Source organism: Indicator indicator, chromosome 31 (assembly GCF_027791375.1).
Source record: "Indicator indicator isolate 239-I01 chromosome 31, UM_Iind_1.1, whole genome shotgun sequence".
NCBI classification, from domain to species: Eukaryota; Metazoa; Chordata; class Aves; order Piciformes; family Indicatoridae; genus Indicator; species Indicator indicator.
The window spans coordinates 8,062,488-8,085,237 of record NC_072040.1 but is presented as its reverse complement, the minus strand read 5'-3'; the positions used below and the strand labels follow the sequence as shown (position 1 = coordinate 8,085,237).

At 40.6% G+C, this 22,750-nt stretch overlaps 1 protein-coding gene across 1 annotated transcript in view; it reads right to left on the bottom strand.

The window, feature by feature from the left end:
• TRAPPC8 (trafficking protein particle complex subunit 8) overlaps positions 1 to 20,615 on the bottom strand; it is a 49,611-nt gene extending 28,996 nt beyond the window's left edge. The window contains exons 1-8 of the mRNA XM_054394782.1: positions 20,459 to 20,615; positions 13,565 to 13,759; positions 7,701 to 7,790; positions 6,229 to 6,403; positions 5,676 to 5,829; positions 4,555 to 4,642; positions 2,781 to 3,028; positions 1,014 to 1,129 (exon numbers count right to left, since the gene is read on the bottom strand). Coding sequence (XP_054250757.1) covers positions 1,014 to 1,129; positions 2,781 to 3,028; positions 4,555 to 4,642; positions 5,676 to 5,829; positions 6,229 to 6,403; positions 7,701 to 7,790; positions 13,565 to 13,759; positions 20,459 to 20,615 — 1,223 coding nt within the window. The remainder of the gene's footprint in view (positions 1 to 1,013; positions 1,130 to 2,780; positions 3,029 to 4,554; positions 4,643 to 5,675; positions 5,830 to 6,228; positions 6,404 to 7,700; positions 7,791 to 13,564; positions 13,760 to 20,458) is intronic.
• Between the last annotated feature and the right edge of the window lie 2,135 nt (positions 20,616 to 22,750).

Below are 22,750 nucleotides of genomic sequence, written 5' to 3'. Positions count from 1 at the left end.
CATTCCTCTCAGACAAGAAATACTGAAAACTTATGCAGCTATCACTGAAACTGCTTAGTAAGATTAACTGTAGTGCTGAACAGAGCTGGATGAGAAGGAAACAGAGTAAAACTGACTGTTCACTACGTTGTAGTTATCTCTCTATGTCTCCTGAGAGAAAAAAATCCACTGAATAACTATACTTTAAGCCAAAGCACTGGGCAAGTTCCTGTCCTCTGCAAGAATCACTTCATAAACATTTTCATGAACACTTTTTAGTCAAACTTTGTAGGGAGCAAACCATGTTTACAAATACAGAAAGTTGAAATTCACAACCTTTTTGGTTAGGAATCCAAAGAGACACAACATACAAATTTAAAGCTGTACACACATCAGGAACATTCACTCTAGCTAGGTAATGTCCAAGAGCTCATTAGATTTCTGTGGTTAAAATGACAGTGGAAGAGAATGCTTTTCATGATTAAGTATCATTGGTCACAGAGGGAAATTACAAAGTATACAAAAGGAATATTTTGGTAAAACTTAAAATCTGGTTTTAGTGTAAAATAGAGGTGCAAAAAGTATGAAATTGCCCTTGATTTAGCTCTCAAACACACTTGCAAAAGAAATGTACTTAACTGCAATAAATTAATTACATCTCCTATTAGTTCTGGTTACATAAACAATAGTGTTTGTCTTAAATAAGAAAGTAAAAAGCCTGTAGTAATTTTAAAACATTCCTCACAGCAGATCATAGCTTCTTTTTATTACTATCACTCTTAAAAACATGTGGTCTTTGTACTTTGTAACTTCCCTACAAATATCACAGGAAGATGGCTCTACACAGTTTCTTTTATCCTCTTTCTCTCAAAGTTCTTCTATTCTATTATTGTACACATTTAGCCATAGCACTTTTCATTACATCTCCAATTAAAGGCTTTTATATTATTGCTGATTTAGTTTACTTTGCAGAACATCATCAAATAAAAGTGAGGTACAGTTCAGATCTAAAGGACAGGACTGCAATTACTTACAGCAAACCAGAAGTATTCTTCAGTTCATTTATGCTTTTCTCTGGAACCTTGCTGCCACTAAACCATTTTTTAGTAGCAGAAAACAGCGATCGACTCAATCCTTTCCTGGATATCAACTGCAAAAGGACACTAAATTAGAGCACTACAAGAGGCACACAATAGAAGATAAACTAACATAAAAATCCAAACTTCAGTAAGGCTTCCTAAATTCTGGTTGTTTCCATAAAAGAGAAATAACAGCAATAACCAAGACCACATTCCTACAGTGGCAATTCATATATTTATTCTATTTCAGGCACTATTGCTGCTGTAAACCACAGGCATCTCCATCCTAAGAACCAAAACATTTGGTGTGTCTGTTTGAAATCTAACAGAATATCTAATTTCTGGCATTAGTTAAAGCTAAAATCTGGACAAAGATGATACTTGAAGAAAGACCTAACCATCAGCACCCACATAAAGCATTACTACACAGTGAGTATCAGTTCCAAGGGCACTAGTCATACCTGCAAGCAAGGTTACACAGCTTTGCTCTTTTAGGTAATTCCCACTAACATGGAAACTTCCACAAAGAATTACCATTCCCAATACCTAAGGCAAATTACAGCTCTTTCTGAGGGTAGTTTTAAGACCTTAACATATTGGGTTACCCCCATGACTAAGAATCATTCTTACATCCCCAATGTAAGGCTGTTTGCTGCACTGTGTATGCACCTTTCTCATGTTTCACACATTCCAAGTGTAAACATGGTCAGCACATACAAATTCCCAAAAGTCAATTCCAGGAGCGTGTTCCCTGCAGTAGATGACACTTAATATCAAAACTCTTACTTAAAACTATAACCTGGATCGAAAACTCAATCAAAATACAGAATTCAGCTAACAGACTGATGTTGGGTACAAGTCTAATGCTAAATACACTCATTTGATTGGACTAATCCAATGGAATGATTCTACTAAGACAATGATTGATTGCCAGTCCATCTCTCCAGCTGCTTACAACCATGTAAAAGTGAAACATTTTTATACAAGAAAAGATCATCTTATGATGGAAATAACTTCACAGCACATGCTGAACTTAACATAGGCATGCCTGAAGACATTCAAGGTCAGGCATGACAGGGCTCTGGTCAACCTGATCTAGTTGGAGATGTCCCTCCTTGGAGTGGATGACTTTTAAAAGGTCCTTTCCAACCCAGTGCATTCTATGATTCTGTGATATTAATTATCACATTCCAAAAAACTCTCTTTGGCAAGGAGAACATTCAGTTGCAGAAACTGCTGAGGTCAAAACAGACCTGCATGACTTGGGGTGTCCACACATTTCTGCCCCTACCAAGAAGTAGCAGTTGAATATGCCTTTTTGCAGACAATTATTGATGCAGGCAATTTTGCAGACAATCATCCTTTTCTTAACTTTAGTTGTGCATTCTAATGCTGTACATTTTGTTCCCCATGCAAGAATCATCCAGAAGCACACAATACTGAGATGACAGGAGTAAGGACAGATATTCCTGGTAACAGTTCAGATAGGCTTTCACCAAGAAGCCACCTTGCACTGAAGTTCTGCCAACACAAATTGTGTTTTTTAAAAGACAAATTAAGCAAAATTCAGCTACTTCTCTTAAAAACTCCTTAGTTTTCAACAGGGTCACTGAATCACAAGAGGAAGAAGTCATAATTTCAAAACAGATTTTTGGGGTAACTGGATTTATACCCCAACTGTTTTTATTTCTTATGGCACAAAGTGTTGAAGAGTCAACTGACCTGATCATTGAGTTGCCGAATTGTCTTCTCAATATGTGGCAGAAGTCCCCTAAAGGTGAATTCCTGTATGAACTGCCTAATTCGATCGTGATCTGTGAGTGTTAAACAAGCCCCATGAGGTGTCCCAGAATTGGATTTCTTCGAGTCTTGCAGCGATGCAGCAGCCTTTGTGCAATCAATGCTATCCAAACTGCCACTGGGAAGATCCAGTTGAAGGGGGTGAGTCTTAAAGTTATTTGACAGGCCATCTATTGAAAGTGTGGACAAAAACCCCAGTAAGTATAAAGTTATTTAAACATTTTGGGTTTTAAATGTCTTTATTAACCCGCTTTTTAATTTTCCTTACTCAGTGATCTGTTAAGAAAATATATTTACCCCTTAACCTCCACTCCAGACCAATGCTGAGCAGACAGCAGTAGAGTACAACCTGAGTATTACTTCATTCCTGAAATTCTTCAGAAAGCTCAGAGAATCTCAGGAACTACAATATGGCCAAATACATGGGTTTGGTTTTTAACTAGAGTACAAAGATCCCCAAGTAAGCTGACTTGTATCAGTAACACTTGAAGAAAGACTATGAAGACATTCAAGTCAAATATTCATGAAGAGTTGGCAATGCAGCAGTTATTACAATGGCTGCAATGGATCCAGTCACTCCTTTGTTTATATTTTAAGGTTAAAAAAACAAACCAGTTTCCCATACCCTTCCAGGCAACCACGACGTAAACCAATCTCCTTGGAAGTCCTCCTTAGTTCAGTGAGGCCTGCTGACTACTACTGAATTTAGCTATCTCAACCAGATCAAGATACTATTTCCTGCTAAGACTTAAAAATATCCTTTCATTATTTCCTTCCTATAGGAAAATCAGCTTTGCTTCATCCAGCCCCAGCTAGCACTGAACAATGCCGAGCTGTGAAAGCAAATCCTTAATGGATTTGACTCATGAAATGTAAAGCTGGGTATGTAAAGTTCAAACACCAGCTTGCAGACTACATCCAGGCTGCGAAGCCCTAGAAAGCTCTTTTTCAGGCAGCTGCAGGCTTTCCTACATATACCAGGTCTCCTCATGCCTTTCAAGTCAGGTATGAAAAATCTGAGCTGAGTCAGGCCAGTCAGTGTAGGATATCTTCATTTCTTTCCCATTTCATGATGTGTCTCATCTCAATCCTACAGAGCTGCCTTAAAAGAAGGTTAAAAAATGCCATGCATTAATTTGCACCCCATTTCAATTCCTGTCCTCTGCCATCCACAAGCTCAACTGCAAGATAAGTTCTGCCAGCCAACTTACTTTGTAAGTCACTACTCTGCCATTTCCAGACATAAAACCAAAACCAAGGAAAACAAACCAACCAACCTCAGCTTCTAAGCTAGGTTGGACTGGATGGTCTTGGAGGTCTCTTCCAACCTGATTGATTCTATGATTGATCCTATGAGAGCAACTAACCAGAACTTTTATTATGATGAAAATTAACCACTTGGTCCTTTGTTACTGCTTATCAATTGTCAGTTTGCTGACAATAACCTTAATCTTACAGCAGGTAAGCCCCCATACCTCAGGAGTCATCTCATTAAAGATGCATCTGCTAATTACCACCGATCCTGGAGATCAACAGCACAGTGTTTTAATTTATGGACACAAGGTTACATTATCTTTGAGCATCAAAAAAGTTATTTCTTTGAATTTCCTAAAAAATCACTCAAGTGATTACTGTCCAAGACACGAGACAGCTGTATAAATGCTGTCAATGTTTTGATCCAAGTTATAAAAAGTACCTTTAATTTCACTGTCTAAACCATCTGGTATCAAATGATCAGTGCTTTTGTTTGAAATGACAGTATAAGGACCATCCTCACAGGAATCCTGCCAGGAAAAAAAAAGACAAAAAGAGAAGTTACAATTTTAAAAGTACTAGAGTGCACACACAAAAGTAAATCAACAATAGTTGTTAGCTCTAGTAACAGTGTTTGCTCTTACATGTCCATTTCTTAAGTAGTTTGTGAGGCTCTAAGAACCTGTCCTGTTTAAGGGTGAAAGGTAATAATAAATGAAGCAACAATCTTCTGGCTTGCTCAAATAGCTTCACTGTCAACTAAAAGCAGGCAACTCCAACTCTTATACTGCAATGCCTACAGTAGTAAAAACGCTCCTTAAAGCAATTGCTGAACAAACAAAAACTATCCATGTTGGACAGCTGATAAGGGACAGAAACACATTCAATTAGTTTATGGTGGAACGTTATTTACTGGTGCTTATTTACTGGTGTTTTGACTCTCCAGTGTCAGCTAGATTCAGTACAGAACTATGATTTCACAAACAAACCTTTTAAGCAGATGTGGTTAACACTGCAGGCCAGTCAAAAGCAAACTCAAGGAAGAGTATTTTTGGACCTGACATGGCCAATTGAACTCAGGAGTCTGAGCTAACACACACTACCATTTACCATCACAGCAGATGACAGACCAGACTGGACTGCAAAGAAGTTAGCAGAAAAACCACACATAGCTCCACAAAATAACACCCCCACACTGGTTAGTGAAATACAGAGATCTGGAAAAAAAGTAATTTTAAGACTGAAGAAAATTTATCAAAATGAAGGTAGAAATTTACTATGAATAGGGTATTTCTGAAGTTACTTGCTCTTGTCAATGCATGAAGCACAAGTCATTTAGCATTCCTGACAGTATTCAGTGCTCCTCACTGTCAATTGAAGTAGCACAGAGGACAGTTCTTTGAGAGAGTCATCTTATGCCCTCACAAAAAGTCATAGGAAGCATCCTGCCTGCCTATTAGCCCATTCTGTAGAAAGACATACACAATACTAAGGCAAAATTTAACACAGCTAAAACAAGCTTTGATGGGCAACTGAAAAATTATTTTAAGAATACTACAATACCTGGTTCTGGATAGTGTTTTTCTGAAGGTACTGACTCCAAGGATCTGGTATCTGTTCATCTGTTCCTCTGTTGGACACCCGAGAATTTATTTTCAGTAAATAGCAGCCCTGAGTTCCATACCTCTGCTTCATCTCTTCATAAATGGAGTCAGCTCTGAAAAAAAATAAAACAGTATTTACCCTCTCTTAATAGCCACTTAATTCTATTCTAAATATGTACTGCAACAAACTCTAATTTTAGACTATTATCTATAGGGATTAGAAGGGAAATTCTGTTTTTTAAAGCACTCCTTTATGCAAGAGTGAAACTGAGAACCTTTGACAATCAGTTCAGCAAATTAACAAAGAAAGCATCCATCCCAAGAAGCTAGGATTGATTCTTCTATGTGAATAAATGAAACAGGTCAAGAAATAATACTTAAGCAAATTTGCCTTGATAGTCAGCACACTAGTTAAGGGATCCTGCTGTATGTCTCATCTCAACAGACTTTAGAAACACAAATATTTCAGTCAAAGAATTCATCTGTAAGTTCACTGAAGGCTGACAACCCACCTTTGCTCTTCTCCTGTGCTCACATCATGCAGCAACACATAATATTTGAGCGTGTTTGGTATAAACCATTTGGGATATAAATATTCATTACTATGCTGAATTCGATGTTGCTCTTGAGACAGCTTCAGAAATTGCTCCACAGGCTCTGGTTCACTAGAAGATACTACAAGCATACCTAAATTCCAGTTAAGGACTTGTACCACAAGAACCCAGCAACAACTACTGATCACATAATACAACAGCAAGTGTACAAAGTAAGAGATGAGTACAAGGTTTAAGGCTGGCAAACACACTACCACAGAACTATTTGGCCTTATTCTTGGTGAAGAAACAGAATGATCAGTTAACTAACATCTGTAACATGAGATGAAACAGGAGTTGACTCCAACTGTGACACTGGATCCAAGTTTAAGCCAATATATAATGGCTAAGAGGTCATTTAAGATTTTAGATGCAACTGTTCAATTCCCAGCAAACATACGCTGGGAATTCAGCCCCAGTTTCCTTTAGTTTTCAGCTTTGAAGGAGAGTTGGGAATTTATCACCTGAGCAACAATAACTGCCAATATTCATGAAGACAGCAACATCTTAGCAAAAAGCAGAAGTGTTCAGATTTACCTCAATGCAACTACACAATGATTAAGCAGAAACATTCTCCTCTGTGACAGCTGTTCAACAAATCAAAGACATTAATTCATAGCAGCCAGTAAGCAAGTTGCAACTTAAAAATGTTATTAAGATTCAGAAGTCAAAGGGCAGAACCATTACTTTGCAAAGTTAGCTCTGCACAAAGAGCTCTCTCTAATGGCTACCAACATACCTGTTCCCCCACGCTGAAATGATCAAGTACAGCAAAGAGTTAGGAACAGAATAGGTGTTATGAAACCTGCAGCATGATAATTATTGAAAAGCTAAACACTACCTACCTCATGAAACAGTACATATTTTTGTTCTCCCCATAGACAAATACATTTTGCTTAAGTTTCGGTGGGGGGAAAAAAAGTGAAAGCATTCAGGTCTCTTTCCAGACTTTTGTCCAAAATAGCTCAAAGTTCACCAACTTTCCAAAACATCCTCTCCAACCTCCTTCCTCCATCTGCTAGAAAAAGCTAGAGGAAGCAGCAAGTTCACCCCAAACACACAAGTCTCTGTGGTACATAAGAAACAGTCAATAGATACTTAAAGAGCCACAGCAGAAAGCTGTCTAGGATAAGGAAATTCAGTTTATAGCTGTTAGCTTACAGTTCAGTTTGACACCAAGTGTGTTTTTAATAAAACCACAAAGCCATAAAGAAAACCTTCCCCCACCTTATGAAAAGAGTCTGTAGAGCTAAACATAGTGGGGAAAAAAAATATACATTTCAAATCATAAGGGCAAAAAGAGTTACTGTAGAACTTCAAAGCCTCCTACATTATGTTTCTGCAGCCAGTTTATCAGCCTTCACCAGAGATCTGCAATATCCAAAGGATACATGCAACATAGTGGTTCAAGAACTCATGATCTGATGCAGGCATGGACTGAAGAAAGCACTCTCTGTAAGACTCAAACCAAGGAGTAGTAGCTGGAAAACACAATGAGATAGGATCAATTTTTAGCAAAACTTCTGTTCATTCACGTATGAAAAGGAAATATGAAAGACTACACCTAAAAGTGAAGCTTGCAAACTCTGAGGAGGTTTGCATGGCAGGGAAAGGAAGAGGGAGCAGTCTAAGAAAAGCATCTAAAATACACACAAGTGAGAGAAACAGGAACACTTTAAATCAAATTCTGTGAAATTGAGTAGGATCCTAAGCACCAAATTCCTCAATATTGTAGGCTCCCATGTATTCAATCCTTGTTAGAGTAACTACTCCCTACCAGAGCTTTATGTACATGCACTTGGGAAAGAAAAAAACAAAGGAAAATCCTTCTAACAGTCACTGAATTTGCCTCAGCTGAGGATGCAAGAACTGAGAAGCAAAATTAGTTTCTGATTATGTGGAGGAGCTAAGGATTAACAAAACCCTACCCTGCCAGTTTTCCTAAAGCTTTTTGCAAGTGTGACTTGGCTCGACAGTGGTTCCCTTCCTCTGCCCCACCAAAACAAACAGTTCAGCTGTCATCTGAAAAGCAAAGACCCACAAAGCTAAAAGCTCTGATCAGAGCTGTGCCCCTAATGCCTTATAACATGAACCTGACATCTTCAAATGCCCCTTTATGGGGGCATTCTCTGGGAGTTTCATTTCTCCCAGAGAATCAAATCAAGGGAAGCAAAGTCAGTCTGGGACATGTGCAGAATATGTGAAAGTAAAAATCTTGTTTGCTGCTTTCCACACCAACTATCAGTCAGCAATGAAGCATTATTTCTTGTTTCAGGCCCTTTTTAATGCCTTCTCAATTCTGCAACTTCTTTCATTGAATGGAAAAAAGACCCCACAGCAAAATCAGCCCACTTCCAGTAACCTGATTTCACACTGAAGGTAGCTGGAATTCAGTGAAAACTCACCTGAAACCTAGAAAACAGTAAGTAGTACAGAAAAAAAAAATGCATTAATAAGAAATGCTGAAGGCATTTATTTGCTTTATATAACCCCAAGTAAACATATTCCTTGATTTAGCTTACAGAATTTCTACTGTTTTGCAGTTTTGCACCCCTCAACCCCATCCCCTCCCCCAAAAAACACTAAGAAAACAAAACAAAACCTCAAACTTCACCATCTTGACTTCTTGGTGGCTTTAAGAACCTGAGTTAATTTTTATGTCGGAATTATCTCCTAGTGTTATGTTAAATGCATTTTGTTTAATCTTACATTGGCAGATCATCTTACACCAGCTTCGTCCACACTTAAGTCAGATATAGCCACACTTTAAAACTGAGCTCAGCATAGCTGCCAGTACATCTCACATGGAAAAGATTGATGGGAGGCGAAATTCCAGCTTTGGATTACAGCCTTCCTAGCAACTACTGTCTGAGCACTCAGCTGTGGTATAAAGACCTAAGTCTTCATGTGAACATGACAGCTATTTAAATTAAGAAAAATACAGCTTGTTATTAAAACAAACCATGAGAAAATTACTCATAAGGATATTTTTCACAAGTGGAGCAAAGCCTTGGAGTAACTCGGGTTCAAACCAAACTACATTATACCACTTAAGCTAGAAATTTCAACTGCATTTTAGTTTCAAGATCAGATTTCAGTTTTCCATTTCTATTTTACAGCTGAATCATGCCCAAAAAAAAAAAAAAGTTAAGATCTCACAGCTACTAAGACAGAAACACTACTTTTTGTTGGGTGTTGTTTGTTTTGAGAGGTTTCCCCCCTGCTCTCTTTTCTCATTCAGCCTTATTAAGAACCTTGGAAGTGGCTACAAAGGCAACTGGATTCCCTTCACACAACACAGCATACCAGGATTCACTCCAGAACATTTACAGGGCTGTAAATCATTGATAGTAAACACTTAGAATAATAAACATGCACCAGTCAGTATTTGAAAGCATTTTTACAGATGTAACATACTACAGCAGTGCACAGCAACTGTGCCACTCAGGTACACAGACCTGCATGGTTTGTATTTTTCCAGCAGGACATTGCCAGTACATTAAAGAAGCAGAACTGAAGCTTAAACAAACTTAAGTGTGTTCAGAAACTAAGAAAATCATCATAATAATAATGATAAGTAACATTTGTACATAATAGCTTCAGAATGAGAAGTATAATTCATGAAGTTTTGTACTTTTAGCTACCTGACTGGGTCCAGAGGAGGGTCAGAAAGATGATCAGAGGGCTGGAGCACCTCTCTTATGGGGACAGGCTGAGAGAACTGGGGCTGTTAGGCTCCCTGAAGACTTTACATCAGCCTTCCAGAACCTGAAGGGGGCCTACAAGAAAGCTAGGGAGAAACTTTTTACAAGGGCTTGTAGCAATAGGACGAGGGACAATGGCTTTAAGCTTGACAATTTAGACTGGGTATTATGAAGAAGTTGTTTAGAGAGAGGGTGGTGAGAGACTGGAACAGGTTGCCCAGGAATGTCGTGGATGTCCCCTCCCTGGAAGTGTTCAAGGCCACAATGAATGAAGCCTTGAGCAACCTGGGCTAGTGGAAGTTGTCCCTGACCATAGCAGGAGGGTTGGAACTAGGTATCTCAAGGTGCTTCCAACCTAAACCATTCTATAGAACTATGAATCTATGACTGACCAAGATGAATTTCACTGATAGCAGTACACCAGCACACTCAGAAAGGAAGGCATCTACCAGCATCTGAACAGACACTGCTGAAAGGTTGGCTGTTACTAACCAAAGGCATAACATCAACTTGTTAATATCCAAACCTGAAAACCATCAAAATCTAGCCCAACACAAAGCATCACTGTAGACTAAGAGGTCAATTACCAATGCATTTTAGCAGCAACAGAAGTCTTAAAAACTAGGTGAAAACTTATTTAAAAGGTTTTTGAAGAGAGTCATACTCCAGAAAATGTCAATATAGCAGAGAGACATGTGCTCTAAATACAGTCAGCATGTCAGCTCCAGTTTGAAAAGCACCACTACCTCCCAAGAAAGAAGTTTTATAGAAGAACAGAAAGTATTTACATTTGAGATATAGAACAGTGACATTACACAGCTCCACAGGATCAAACAAGACAGTGCTTTTATAGCATCAGGTCATCTCCCACCACCACTTTGCACTTATTGACCAAATGATTTAGATTAAGAGGAGGAGAAATGCAACTAGAAGAAAAATCAAATGACCATCACCAACAATTTTTGATTTAGGAGGGGAAAAAAATAAACAAATGGAGGAACACACATCTACGCCAGGAAAAGTGCCAAACAGTTGTAGCAGATGGTAAGGAAAGGTGGATGGAGCACATGGAAAAGAAAGGGCAATCTGGTAAATTGGCACCAACCACAAAAAATACCTGAATAATACGTGGATGTGTTCAGTTCCATCAGTGTCTCTTTCCAATTATTGTACCAAGGAACACTAGCTTTAACTGAGCGATCTGATAGAAAAAACATGGTATTATTACACTAAAAAGCAAACAAACTATTGGCTTTTATGCTCTGGTACCATGAACTAGAAAATCTATACCATGCAGGCCCATCAGGGACTGAAGACATTTGATTCCAGCTAACCTTAATCGTGAACATTTCAGGCTCCTCAACATTTGACAAGCACACTTCAACAGAATTCAGTATTAATTTTGGGTTCAGCCCTAATTCTGACCTTGAATCAAAATGGAAATCTATGTAAAGTAGTAAAAAATTGAGTTATGTTTAGATATTTTGTCTACTTTTCTAGTTGGAAAATACTGTAACATAGCAACTTCTGAAATTTCTCAGCCTATAGTACTACAGTTAAAGTAAATGAAGATGTTAGCTGCTGAAATTGGTTTTCCCAACATTCTCCCTTATCTCTATTTATATTCCTGCACTGCTGCATGACAGCAGTGGAATTATGCAGCCCTGAACAAATAGTCAAGGAAGTGATCCTGCTGAAAACTTGAGAAAAGAAACAACAACATGGGAGAAGCAGGCATGGCTGAACATAAGCACCCTTTGAGCACTCAACTAGGTCTCTAGCAGAAGATTATGGAAAACTATGACACTAATTTAAAACAACAACTGCAACAAAGAAGGATTACAAACAATTAAACAATTCACCACAGCAGCTCTAAAACGTTTCTAAAAGAGGAGCAGGATCATGATCCCAGTGTTGGAAACACTTACTCATCAGCTTCTTAAACAACCTTTGTGTCCTCCTTCAAAACAGACTGCACTTCATCATCATTAAAGATTAAGTAAATACATCCTAAACCACTAATTCACCAAAAGATAAAGCAGCAAACTAAAGAGCAGATTAGAGTGGTTTATATTTGTGTGCCAGAAGATTGTTTTGTTGCCAGGAATGAATTCTTCCATTGGTTTCAAACAAAATGCTCTAACAAAGTTGAAAAGAAAAAGTTGTAGTTTTCTAAGCAGAGAAGGAACTCTACCTGACAAGCTAAGGACTTCCTCACACCCTCCTATGACATAATGGGATCCAAGTCTCATTACCAAGAAACACTGAGACAGTGTTTTGTGCAAAAGCCCTAAAACAAGGTACCACAGAGCTACAAAGTTGTTAGATGACTTTTTCCTGTATGAACCTACTCACCGAGAGAGGAAAGTCAAGCATAATTTGTACATCTAAGGCTCCAGCAGCAAACAAAACACAAGGAGATTTACTAACTTCCATGACTACAAAGCATGGCTTGATTTAGCCCCTATTTTTCTTCCCTCCTTCCAAAACTTCACTTCTAAATGGAGATCATTAGAAATGTTATGGAAAAGTCTCTTCACCGAAACCACGGCAATTCACCAATTTCACAGATAAAGAAAAATGTTGCAGTTTCCAATAGTTCTCAAAAATCAGAATTTCCAGACTCAAGCTGAAGATGTGGCTTGTAAATTTGGTATCAAAGATGCAGAATAATGCTATTTTTTTATGATCAGCACAAAACCCATCAACAAACTACGACAACATCAACTACTAATCCTCATGAAGTTTCAACTCATGTTTAAATAGGGCAATGCATAGATGCTTTGAATTAAGTATGTACTCAAAGGCTTTGATGGATTAGGGTCTTAATTGGGAAGAGTTTAATCTTTTCAGCTCTCAAGATAAGGTCTCAACTAGTGTTATTCACAATGCCTTATCCCTTGGAGATCTGAAGAAACATTTGTAGAATACTCTAGCAGTTTTGACAGTGCATTTCATGGCAAAAAAACCTACAACAAAACAACCCACAAGGAAGCACACACCTTTCCTCAAAACATCTTTTCCTTAAACTTTTTATGACAACTTTATGAAGTCTGTGTATTAAGCAACAAGTAGAAAGAAACACAAAAGACACCACAAGGACTAACTTCAACACAGAGCTGTACATTAATGTCAACATTATACATAAGTTCTGATATTTATGCAACCAAGTGTAACAAGACAGTGTATCAGTTCTGTAAAATTTCTCACCTGATGACATAACATTGACCGAACCACAAATATCTTACACATTAAAATAACATGATGATTGAACACGAGTTAAGGCCATCTTTAAGGCTCTTTCCAACCCAAATCATTCTATGGTTCTGTAAGTTCAGGAGAATTACAGAAATATTAAGAATTAAGTTCAACCACTCTTTTAGCCTAATATAAAACCAACACTCTGGTAAATCTAGAAATGCAGTAAAAACAATGACTCAGCTGATCAGCTCTCAGAGAAACGTTAATACCTGCCAAGAACTGAAATCAAGGTTAGAAACCTTACAGTAAATTCCGGTTTAAGTTATGAAAATTACAAAAACATTACATACCACTAATGTTGAGGTCATAATCTCCAGCTGTGATCACATTAGCTACCAGTCCTTCAGCAGGCTGAGTGAGAAACACAACATCACTGAGGAGTTTTCGAATGGCAGCGGGCTGAGGTGGGTGAGTAATAATGTTGTTGACAGCAATCTTCAAATTTTTAATTATGTGAAGCTGATTATTAGGATCTCTCATGTGAACTACAAAAGAAAAAAGAAACAGGTTTTGTTGAGGAGCCCAGAGTCAAAACAGTTACCATAAATTAGCATTTCTCCCAGATTCTTCCTTTTCTTTAAAGATTACTCGCTTTACTATCATCAATTTTAGATCACAGTCCATAATACTTGAGTATAAAAATAGAGGGGGAGGGGTTAAGGCAAGAAGGAAAAATTACTTTCTGTTCAACACTGGGCTCATCTAGGCAGGTTAAGAATATGTAGCATAGGATCTTAGCTTACAAAAATATCCAGAGTAACAAAGTACTGGAACACCTCTGCTATGAGGACAGGCTGAGGGAGCTGGGGTTGTTCAGCTTGGAGAAGAGAAGGCTCCAGGGAGACCTAATAGCAGCCTGCCAGTACCTGAGGAAGGCCTACAAGAAAGCTGCAGAGGGACTGTTTACAAAAGCCTCAAGTGACAGGACAAGGGGCAATGGTTTGAAATTAGAGGAGACTTAGATTGGATGTTAGGAACAAGTTTTTTTACCATGAGGGTGGTGGAATGCTGAAATAAGTTGCCCGGGGAGGTAACTGAGGCCTCACCCCTGCAGATACTCAAGGTCAGGCTTGACAAGGCTCTGAGCAATCTCATCTCACAGAGGATGTCCCCGCTCACTGCAGGGCAGTTGGACTACACGACCTCCAACCCAAAGCATTCTGTCATTTTCTAAGTTTTAAAAATTCCATCGCAGGCAAATTCCACTTTAATGATACAGGATTGCTTTTATTCCCTGAGTCCCTGCTTTTGTTTTGGTGGATCCATTGTTTTTTTTTTTTTTAAAAAGTCTCAGACTTCTGTAAAAATAACTACAAGAAAGCTAAGGGGTTGGGTGGGTTTTGGTGGGTTTTGGTTTGGTGGTTGTTGGGGTTTTTTGGGTTTGTTTTTTTTTTGGGGTTGGTCTGGGGTTTGTGTTTTTGGTATTGGTTTGGTGTTTTGTTTGTTTTGTTGGGGCTTTGGTGTTTTTGTTTGGTTTTCCTTTTTTTGCCTTTTTTTTGGTGGGATTGTTTTGGGCTTTTTTTAATATATATTTACATGTCCTGTCCCATCTTTCAACTCAAGGTCTGTGATCTTGTCACTATAATTTGACAGGACTGCAATCTCTTCTGTATCTTATAAAGTCACATTCTACCATAAGCAATAATTAAGAGCTTCATGTGACTGGGAAATGCAGAACTCCCTTTGTAGAACCTTTGTGAAACTTGTTCCCTCAAGCCATCTGTTTTTCAAAAAAAGTACTCAAGCCATTTCCAACAGACACTACAGTTCTGGGTCTGCTCTGACTTTTCATATAATTTTCCTCTCTTTCAAACCACAAGCATTACCAAGCAAGCCAGACCGTAAGTGCAGGCAGGACACACTGAGTATTGCTACTAAAGACACTGGGTGCTACCCAGTGCCCCTGTCACAGCACAGCCCCCAACTCCTTTCACAAATCACTGTATAGCATATAAAGGGCAGCAGAAGAGAAAATTCTTGTTCTTCTCCTCATCTTGCAACTAAACAAAAGACTCACACTGTGAAGGTCTAAAACTGAGCCTTCTGTCCCAGAGATCACTCCACATCTTTGCAGAAGTAATGACTACACAGCCTGAGGCAGATCACACTAGATATATTAACAGTCCACTTTATCTGTTAAAGCAATTTCCCTGGCTTTCAATCCCAGACTGGCATAGTTTGACCTTTCTCAGTCACATATTCACTCCCAACCTTTAGCTAGCTCATGGGAAAATACAGTGAAGCAGTTTAGAGAACTGATGCTGTACAAAACAACCTCAAGATCCGTTGGATTTTTCAGCTGTAAGTTTCAGATTGACCACAATAGTGAACCAGAGAGCTAAACTGAATTCATCTAGTTTAGCATTTCCATCAGAAAACTTAAGGGGGGAAGGTTTTTTCCACCTTATCTATCAACCCTACTGCCACAGGATTACTGAAAAGAAGGAAAATGGGAAGGGGAACAACTAAGACATCAGATTGCCTTTTACCAGTGCAGCTATAACACTAAAATTTATTATTGATGTCTCTTCCTAAAGTACTAGCCATGACAATGGAGAGCAAATACTTTTCCATATAGGATGTAGGTGACATTTCTGGCCCATGTGCAATGCTGCCATAAAGAACATACTTGGAATCTCACAAAGCTCTTGCTTTAATCCCCAATAATACAAAAAAATTCTAGTGTTACACATTTCCTTCCAGTGCTCATGAGATCATTTCAGAAAGTATTCTGCCAAATGTAGGAGTAGTAGCATATATTAGAACAAGATCTTTCTCATCAGAAGTTGAAAATATTCAGATGTTGACTAAAAATACTCATGAACAAGGAATTCATAACAGCAAACTAAGCTCAAATAAATGCAGAGCTGCCATCATAGCTCCTTACTTCCAGCATATATTTAAGGCTTAGAATAAGTTATCAGAAGCTCTTCCCTTTTTTTAAAATATCATAAAATATCATAGAACGGTTTGAGTTGGAAGAGACCTTAAAGATCATCTAGTTCCAACCACCCTGCCACGCACAGGCCCACCTCCCACCAGGCCAGGTTGCTCAAAGCCTCACCCAGTCTGGTCTTAAACACTTCCAGGGATGAAGCATCCACAACTTCTCTGGGCAACCTGTTCCAATATAGTAAAGAACTTTTTCCTAATGGCCACTCTAAATCACCCTGCTCTAGTTTAAAACCATTGCTCCTTGTCCTACCACCACATACCCTTACAAATAGTCCCTCTGCAGATTTCCTGCAGCACCCTTCAGGTTTTAAGATACAAAACAGGGTAACCAAAGCTACCTTAAAGTGACACTTTGCTACCTGATGTGTGCACTGTCATCCTCCCACCAAGCCAGTATTAGTTCAGACAGTATTTTGAAAAGAGTCTTAAAATCAGGATGCAATTGCAAGGAAAACCTTACCTACACAATCAATAAGGTTGGAAAAGACCTGAGAGATCATCAAGTCCAACCTATCACCCAGCACCTCATGACTAACTAAACCATGGCTTCAAGTGCCACGTCCAATCCTTTTTTGAACACCTCCAGGGATGGTGACTCCACCACCTCCCTGGGCAGCACATTCCAATGGCAGATCACTCTTTCTGTGAAAAACTTTCTCCTCACCTCGAGCCTAAACTTCCCCTGGTGCAGTTTGAGACTGTGTCCTCTTGTTCTGGTGCTGGTTGCCTGGGAGAAGAGCCCAACCCCCACCTGGCTACAACCTCCCTTCAGGTAGTTGTAGAGAGCAATAAGGTCACCCCTGAGCCTCCTCTTCTCCAGGCTGAACACCCCCAGCTCCCTCAGCCCCTCCTCATAGGGCTTGTGCTTAAACCTCTCACCAGCCTCATTGTCCTTCTCTGGACACATTCAAGTGTCTCAACATCCTTCTTAAATTGAGGAGCCTAGAACTGGACACAGTACAATGTATACTTCTGTTAAATTAGGCATCAATAGTTACCACCAAGCACAATAGTTACATGGCCAGTTTGAGAGTAAGTGTGAATGTATCAAAGCTACAATATGCTTTCTGATTCCTTTAGAAAAGAAAAAAATATATAAGTTTGGGAGCGCTTTTGATTTCCTCTAAAGTCAAGACTTAACACAATAATAAAGTTGTTCTCCCACTTTTTTTAACTATTTCTCCTTCGAAAATATACAAGTCACACAAAGCGAAGATGCTAAAAATTACAGTACAGAGCACTCTCAATTTGTGCTCAGGATTTCCTACCATCAACAATGCATTGTACTCCAAGGGTATTTTTGGCCACACCAACTTTAGCAAGTTGCTGAAAGGTAGAAGCTGATGAACAGAGTAATGCTAATTAGTGCAGAGGCCACTCCTTATGTCTAAACTATATATCTTTGTGGGGGTCTATTTTAAATTAACTATAATCTGGTCTCCCCGCACTAAGAAGCCAAGAGCAGCATGTGGTCTAACACTACTTGAAGAATCCAGCAGTGGTCTGTGCCTTCAGATAGGTTAAGGAATGAAGGACAACTGATACAGAACCAGTGGAAAGCTCAGCTTAGTTTCTCTCTCAGCACTGTTTTGCACGTAAATCAGGAGATTCGTTTCCTAACTGCACTGCTTCTCTAAGCAAGAACACTGATGAACACAGAGCCTTCAGCAGGCTCCTAAGACATGTAAATCCTAAACTTCAGAGAACAATCTGTATTTTCACAGGACTCCAAAAATGCAGTAGCAAACCAGTGATGGAGCTCTTAAAGTTATAGAGGAGTCAAGGAAATAACAGATATAACTTTAAGATTTGCGGCTTATTTCTGAAGAGATTAAATACCAAACAACCCAATTTTACATTACAAATTGAATGAAAGACTCAGTAAAGACAGGAGCATTAATAAAAAGACAGCATTTCATGCTCCCTTAAGAAAAACTGCTTAAAAGTGAAGTATCAAAACAATCATGAGCAGTGAAAGTCCCAGTTGTGGAGGCACGTGCATGTACATACATTCTGCTGTACCATGACAAGACTTCCTCTTACCAGGACATGAAAAAACCATGAAAAAATTCACTGCTGAGTCTGGTAGAAGCAATGAAGGCAGAACAATTTAAGAACTTATCCTCTGTTTCCAAGTCTTGTGCACAGGACACAGATAACAGTGTCACTGTGTAGCAGTGTGTGCAGAGTCCAACAAGCATGTTTCCCTGCCACAGAGCTCCACAACTTCTGGAGCTAGATAAACTGCTTATTGTTACACAAACTCCTGGAAGGTTTTTTATTGCACTGAACTACTCTTCTGCTTGAAGAAAATGGCTAGTACTGCTTTCCCTACCCCCATGCACGCTGGCTTTCACCACAAGAAGTTACATATAGCATCCAGTGATGTTTTTTTCCATGAAGCTAGAAGAGGAAGTCACGCTTGAAGAACTGCAGTCGGCTTGCAGCCTGTTGGAATACACAGAAAATGATGTAGTAACAAAACCTCACTGTACCAGCTTCAGCTTCTTGCTTCTCTGACCTTCAGTTCAGGTTATGAACAGGATGGCTCAGACTGTCAAAGGTAGGCAGCCTACACAGAACAGCAAGGATATCCCTTCTCAAAGCTACAGCACACTCATGACAGCTGCAAAATGAAGAATTTAAAACTATCACGGGGATTTAGATGCAGTTCATGTGGGTGTTCATAAGTGACAGAGCCTGGAGAAGATCAATTAAGAAACATCAAAAATTACTATGAAATTATGAAAATCAAAGAGTGGAGCTTTCCTTCACAGGTCGTTAGTAGGATGCAGAAATTGAGTCAGCACCAGTCTCTCAAGAAATTCAAAATCTTATATCATGGGAGGGAGTCTAATCTTTAGCCATAACTAACCTCTTTAGTAGAAGATGGTGAAGACTAATTTAGTTTCTAAGCATCAACATGCTATTGAGGTCTATATTTACAAGGGGAACACTGCAGATAACTAAGGTTTGCAAGTTCTGTAGCTTAAAATAGTTGCAACAAAACCAGCTATAACTAAGCCACAACAGAACTAAGCATTCTCCAGAGTTTAAACAGCCTGCCTGGTTTTGTTTGCTAGATGTACTTTGAAAGCCTTTCACCAAAGAACCCAAAGATATTTAAGTAACTTCAGCACTCTGAGGATGTGAGCCTTCTGCGTTTATTATTTTTATCTCTGCTGTATTCTCACATAGCTCCTAAGTGTTTCTAAACATTTATAAACAAATTATGTTAATAAGTTATTAAGATTCACCATGGAATGAAGGCAGATTTTTAACACACACTAGCTTTTAAATTGATGGCATTTTTTTAAACAGCAGTGCAGAAAACTAGCTCGAGGGACAGCATAAGCTTCATTTTCTTGCAGTTTCCTCAACATGTGATGTGAGAAGATGGAAGTCGGAGCTAGGTGTCTGCCAGAAACCAAAACTGACAAATGTCACTGCAATGCAATTCTGATGAACAGTTCTATTCCAACTGCTGTCCTGCACAATATTCTGATACCTTGGCTCCATGGTCATTTCACCTATGCCACATAACCAGCTCAACTCCCATCTTCTCCTTGCACAGCTCTTACTCACAGAAACAGCAATTTAAAAAAAAAGTATATACGATAAAAATACAGGTGAGAGAAAGTCAAACTTGCAACTGCAGTTACAATTCATATTTCTGAAAGGCTGACCATGTTTTCAACACCTGGGTACTTCACTAACAGCTTCACCACAAGAACGAAATTCAGGAAGATCTACAGCAGTAGTCAGATACAAGTATTTAGACAGGGAACAGTACATCATTTTAAAGAAAGAAAAAAAATCCGTTTGGAACAGGTAGGTTTGCTGACACTTCTCCCTTCAGCAGTGTGCTCTGTCTCCACCAGAAGCCTAACTTCCAAAGTTCCACAGAGACGAAGAGAGCGAGTAAAATTAAGCAGGCTTAGCAGCCACCTGGGGCAACCCCGGCAAACGTGTGCCTCCGCAAAGCCTGTCACAGCTCCAGGCACACCGACTCAGCGGCCGCCGCCACGGCCCCAGGGGGCGTCTCACCTCCCGTATCCGCTCAGCTTCACTGGGCAGCAGGGCTGAGGAGGGGCTGCGACAGTTACTCTGGCAGGCCGGGCCGGACCCCCTCTCCCCCCAGGAGGCTGCCGGGCGGAAGAGAACGGCGGCACCGCCTTCCCCGCGCCGTGTAAACAAGCCGCCCGCCCCACACCGCTCCCGGCACCGACCTTCCGAAGTGAGACGGCAGAAGGGTTTCACCAGCTCGGCGAAACTCAGGTTGTTCTTGCGGGTGAGCTTCTCCGCCTCCTCGCTGCACAGCGCGGCTACCAAGGGCACGAACGAGTCTTGGATGAACTCCTGCACCGACTGCACGCACTGGGCCATCGCCTCCGCCGCCCTGGGGCCCGAACTGGCCCCGCCACCTTCTTCCGCTCTTCTCCGTCTGGCCCTGCAGCCTTCCTCCTTCTTGGTCCGCCTGCCGCTGCCTCCCTACGACTCCCGCTCCAGCCGCTCGTCCCGACGCTGCGGCCACAGTACGCTCAGCAACCGGCCAGCGCCGCCATGTTGCGCCTGAGCCGAACCCCTCGGGTAGAGCCCGCTCCCGGCAGCCCCCGCGCCCGCTCATGTGATTGGCCGAACGGGGCCGACCGCGTACGGCCGGAAGCGGTCGTGAGGAGGCGGCCGGCTGGGCTTCAAGTGGCTGTGGGCTCTGCGCTGTGCTCCGTGGGTTAGCGCGAGGACCTGTCACTAGCGGCCATCCACCTGGCTGGGGTGGTGGGCAGTTGCCTCCGGGGGTCCTCTTGACGTGGGGAAGTTGATTTGCGGTGGTGTTTTGGGCCCCTGCACAGTGCTCGCCCTGCCGGCGCCGTGGCTCAGTGCCCGGGGTGGCAGCCGCAGCGCCGGACGGGCCGCTCGCCTCACCGTACACGCCCGTACCGGGGCCAGCTTTTCGTCCGGCGGAAGCACTTCACGAACTGCTCTAGTTGGGTCCCTTCCATGGAGTGCAATACTTAAGGAACAGGCTGCTGCAGTGTGGATCGCCTACAGAGTCACAGTCCTGCCAGCAAACCATCTCCAGCGCGGGATCCTCTCGCCATGGTTCCGCAAGTCCTGCCAGGAGCCTGCTCCAGCGTGGACTTCCCGTGGGGTCATAGCATCTTTCAGGTATCACTCCTGTTCCAGCGTGGGGTCCTCTAAGGGCCCCCTCTAAGGACCACCTCTAAGGTGGATACCTACTTCGTTGTGGACCTCTGTGAGCTGCAGGGAGACAGTGCTTCACCGTGATCATCACCATGGGCTGCAGAGGAATCACCGCTCCATTGCCTGGAGCATCTTCCTTCCTCACTTGCCTTGGTGTCTGCAGAGTTCTCTCACATATTCTCACTCCTCTCTCCAGCTGTAATTACACTTTTCCAGTAACTTTTCCCCCTTCATAAGTATGTTATCCTAGAGGTGCTGCCACCATCACTTAGGAGCTCAGCCTTGGCCTGCAGCAGGTCCATCTTGGAGCTAGCTGGCATTGGTTCTGTTGTATGCAGGGGGAAGCTTCTAGCAGCTTCTCACAGAAGTCACCCCTGTTGCTCCCACACCACACGCACCAAAACCTGGCCACACAAGCCAAACAGAAACTTGGAAATAACACCTAATTGTCTTCACTAACAAATCCAGTAATTTGGAAATTAGTGTTTGATCATTCATCTACATCAACTGGGTCAGCCATTTCCTGTATGAATTAAAAATTAGTTATTAATTCAATGTAGGCAGATAGGGAAAAAATCATAATAGGCCATGCAACTTGCTATTTTTCAGGAGTGAGCCCTGGAAATGTGATCCAAATGCTACTAAATACTGCAGGGGGGGGGGGAAGGTATTTTTGCTTTGACAGATGTTTAGAACAAGGCAAATGCTGACATTATGCAAACATTTATGGCTTACTCTCATTTGGAAATTCCCTAGAACTATTCCAAAATAATGTTTTCACAGATACTTTAAAGCATGACCTGTACATTGGAGCTTTGGAAGAGCAGTGATTCTCCCCCATTCCTCTTGATCCATGACTTCAGAACAGTATATGAATTACATCTGCTAGATTGAAGTGGATCAGAAGAAGTCCTAATCGTGTTCACACGACTTGAAATTAAACATCTTAAAATTCTGACCATCACTGTGTCTTTCTGGCAGAGATTCAATTTGTGATGCAAACTTCTGGCAGGCATTCAAATTTCATGTGGCTGTTGGTAGCCATTACAGAGTGAGAAATCATTTTTTATTATAAAAGCGATGGTTATTTTGTTTTTTCTTTCAATTACAGCAGCTCTGCATTCTAAACCTACACTGGCTTGCTGCAATTAATTCTCTGTGTATGAAAGCATTCCCCCAAAGCTTTTAAGTTAAGAGCTTCTGTTTATTAACAGATGTAAATCTAAAAGGACTCTATAAGAATCACCGTTAAGTTTTTCAGATAAATATGAAGGCTGTACATAACAAAAGAGAGAGAGAAGTAGAAGAAGAAGGAAAGC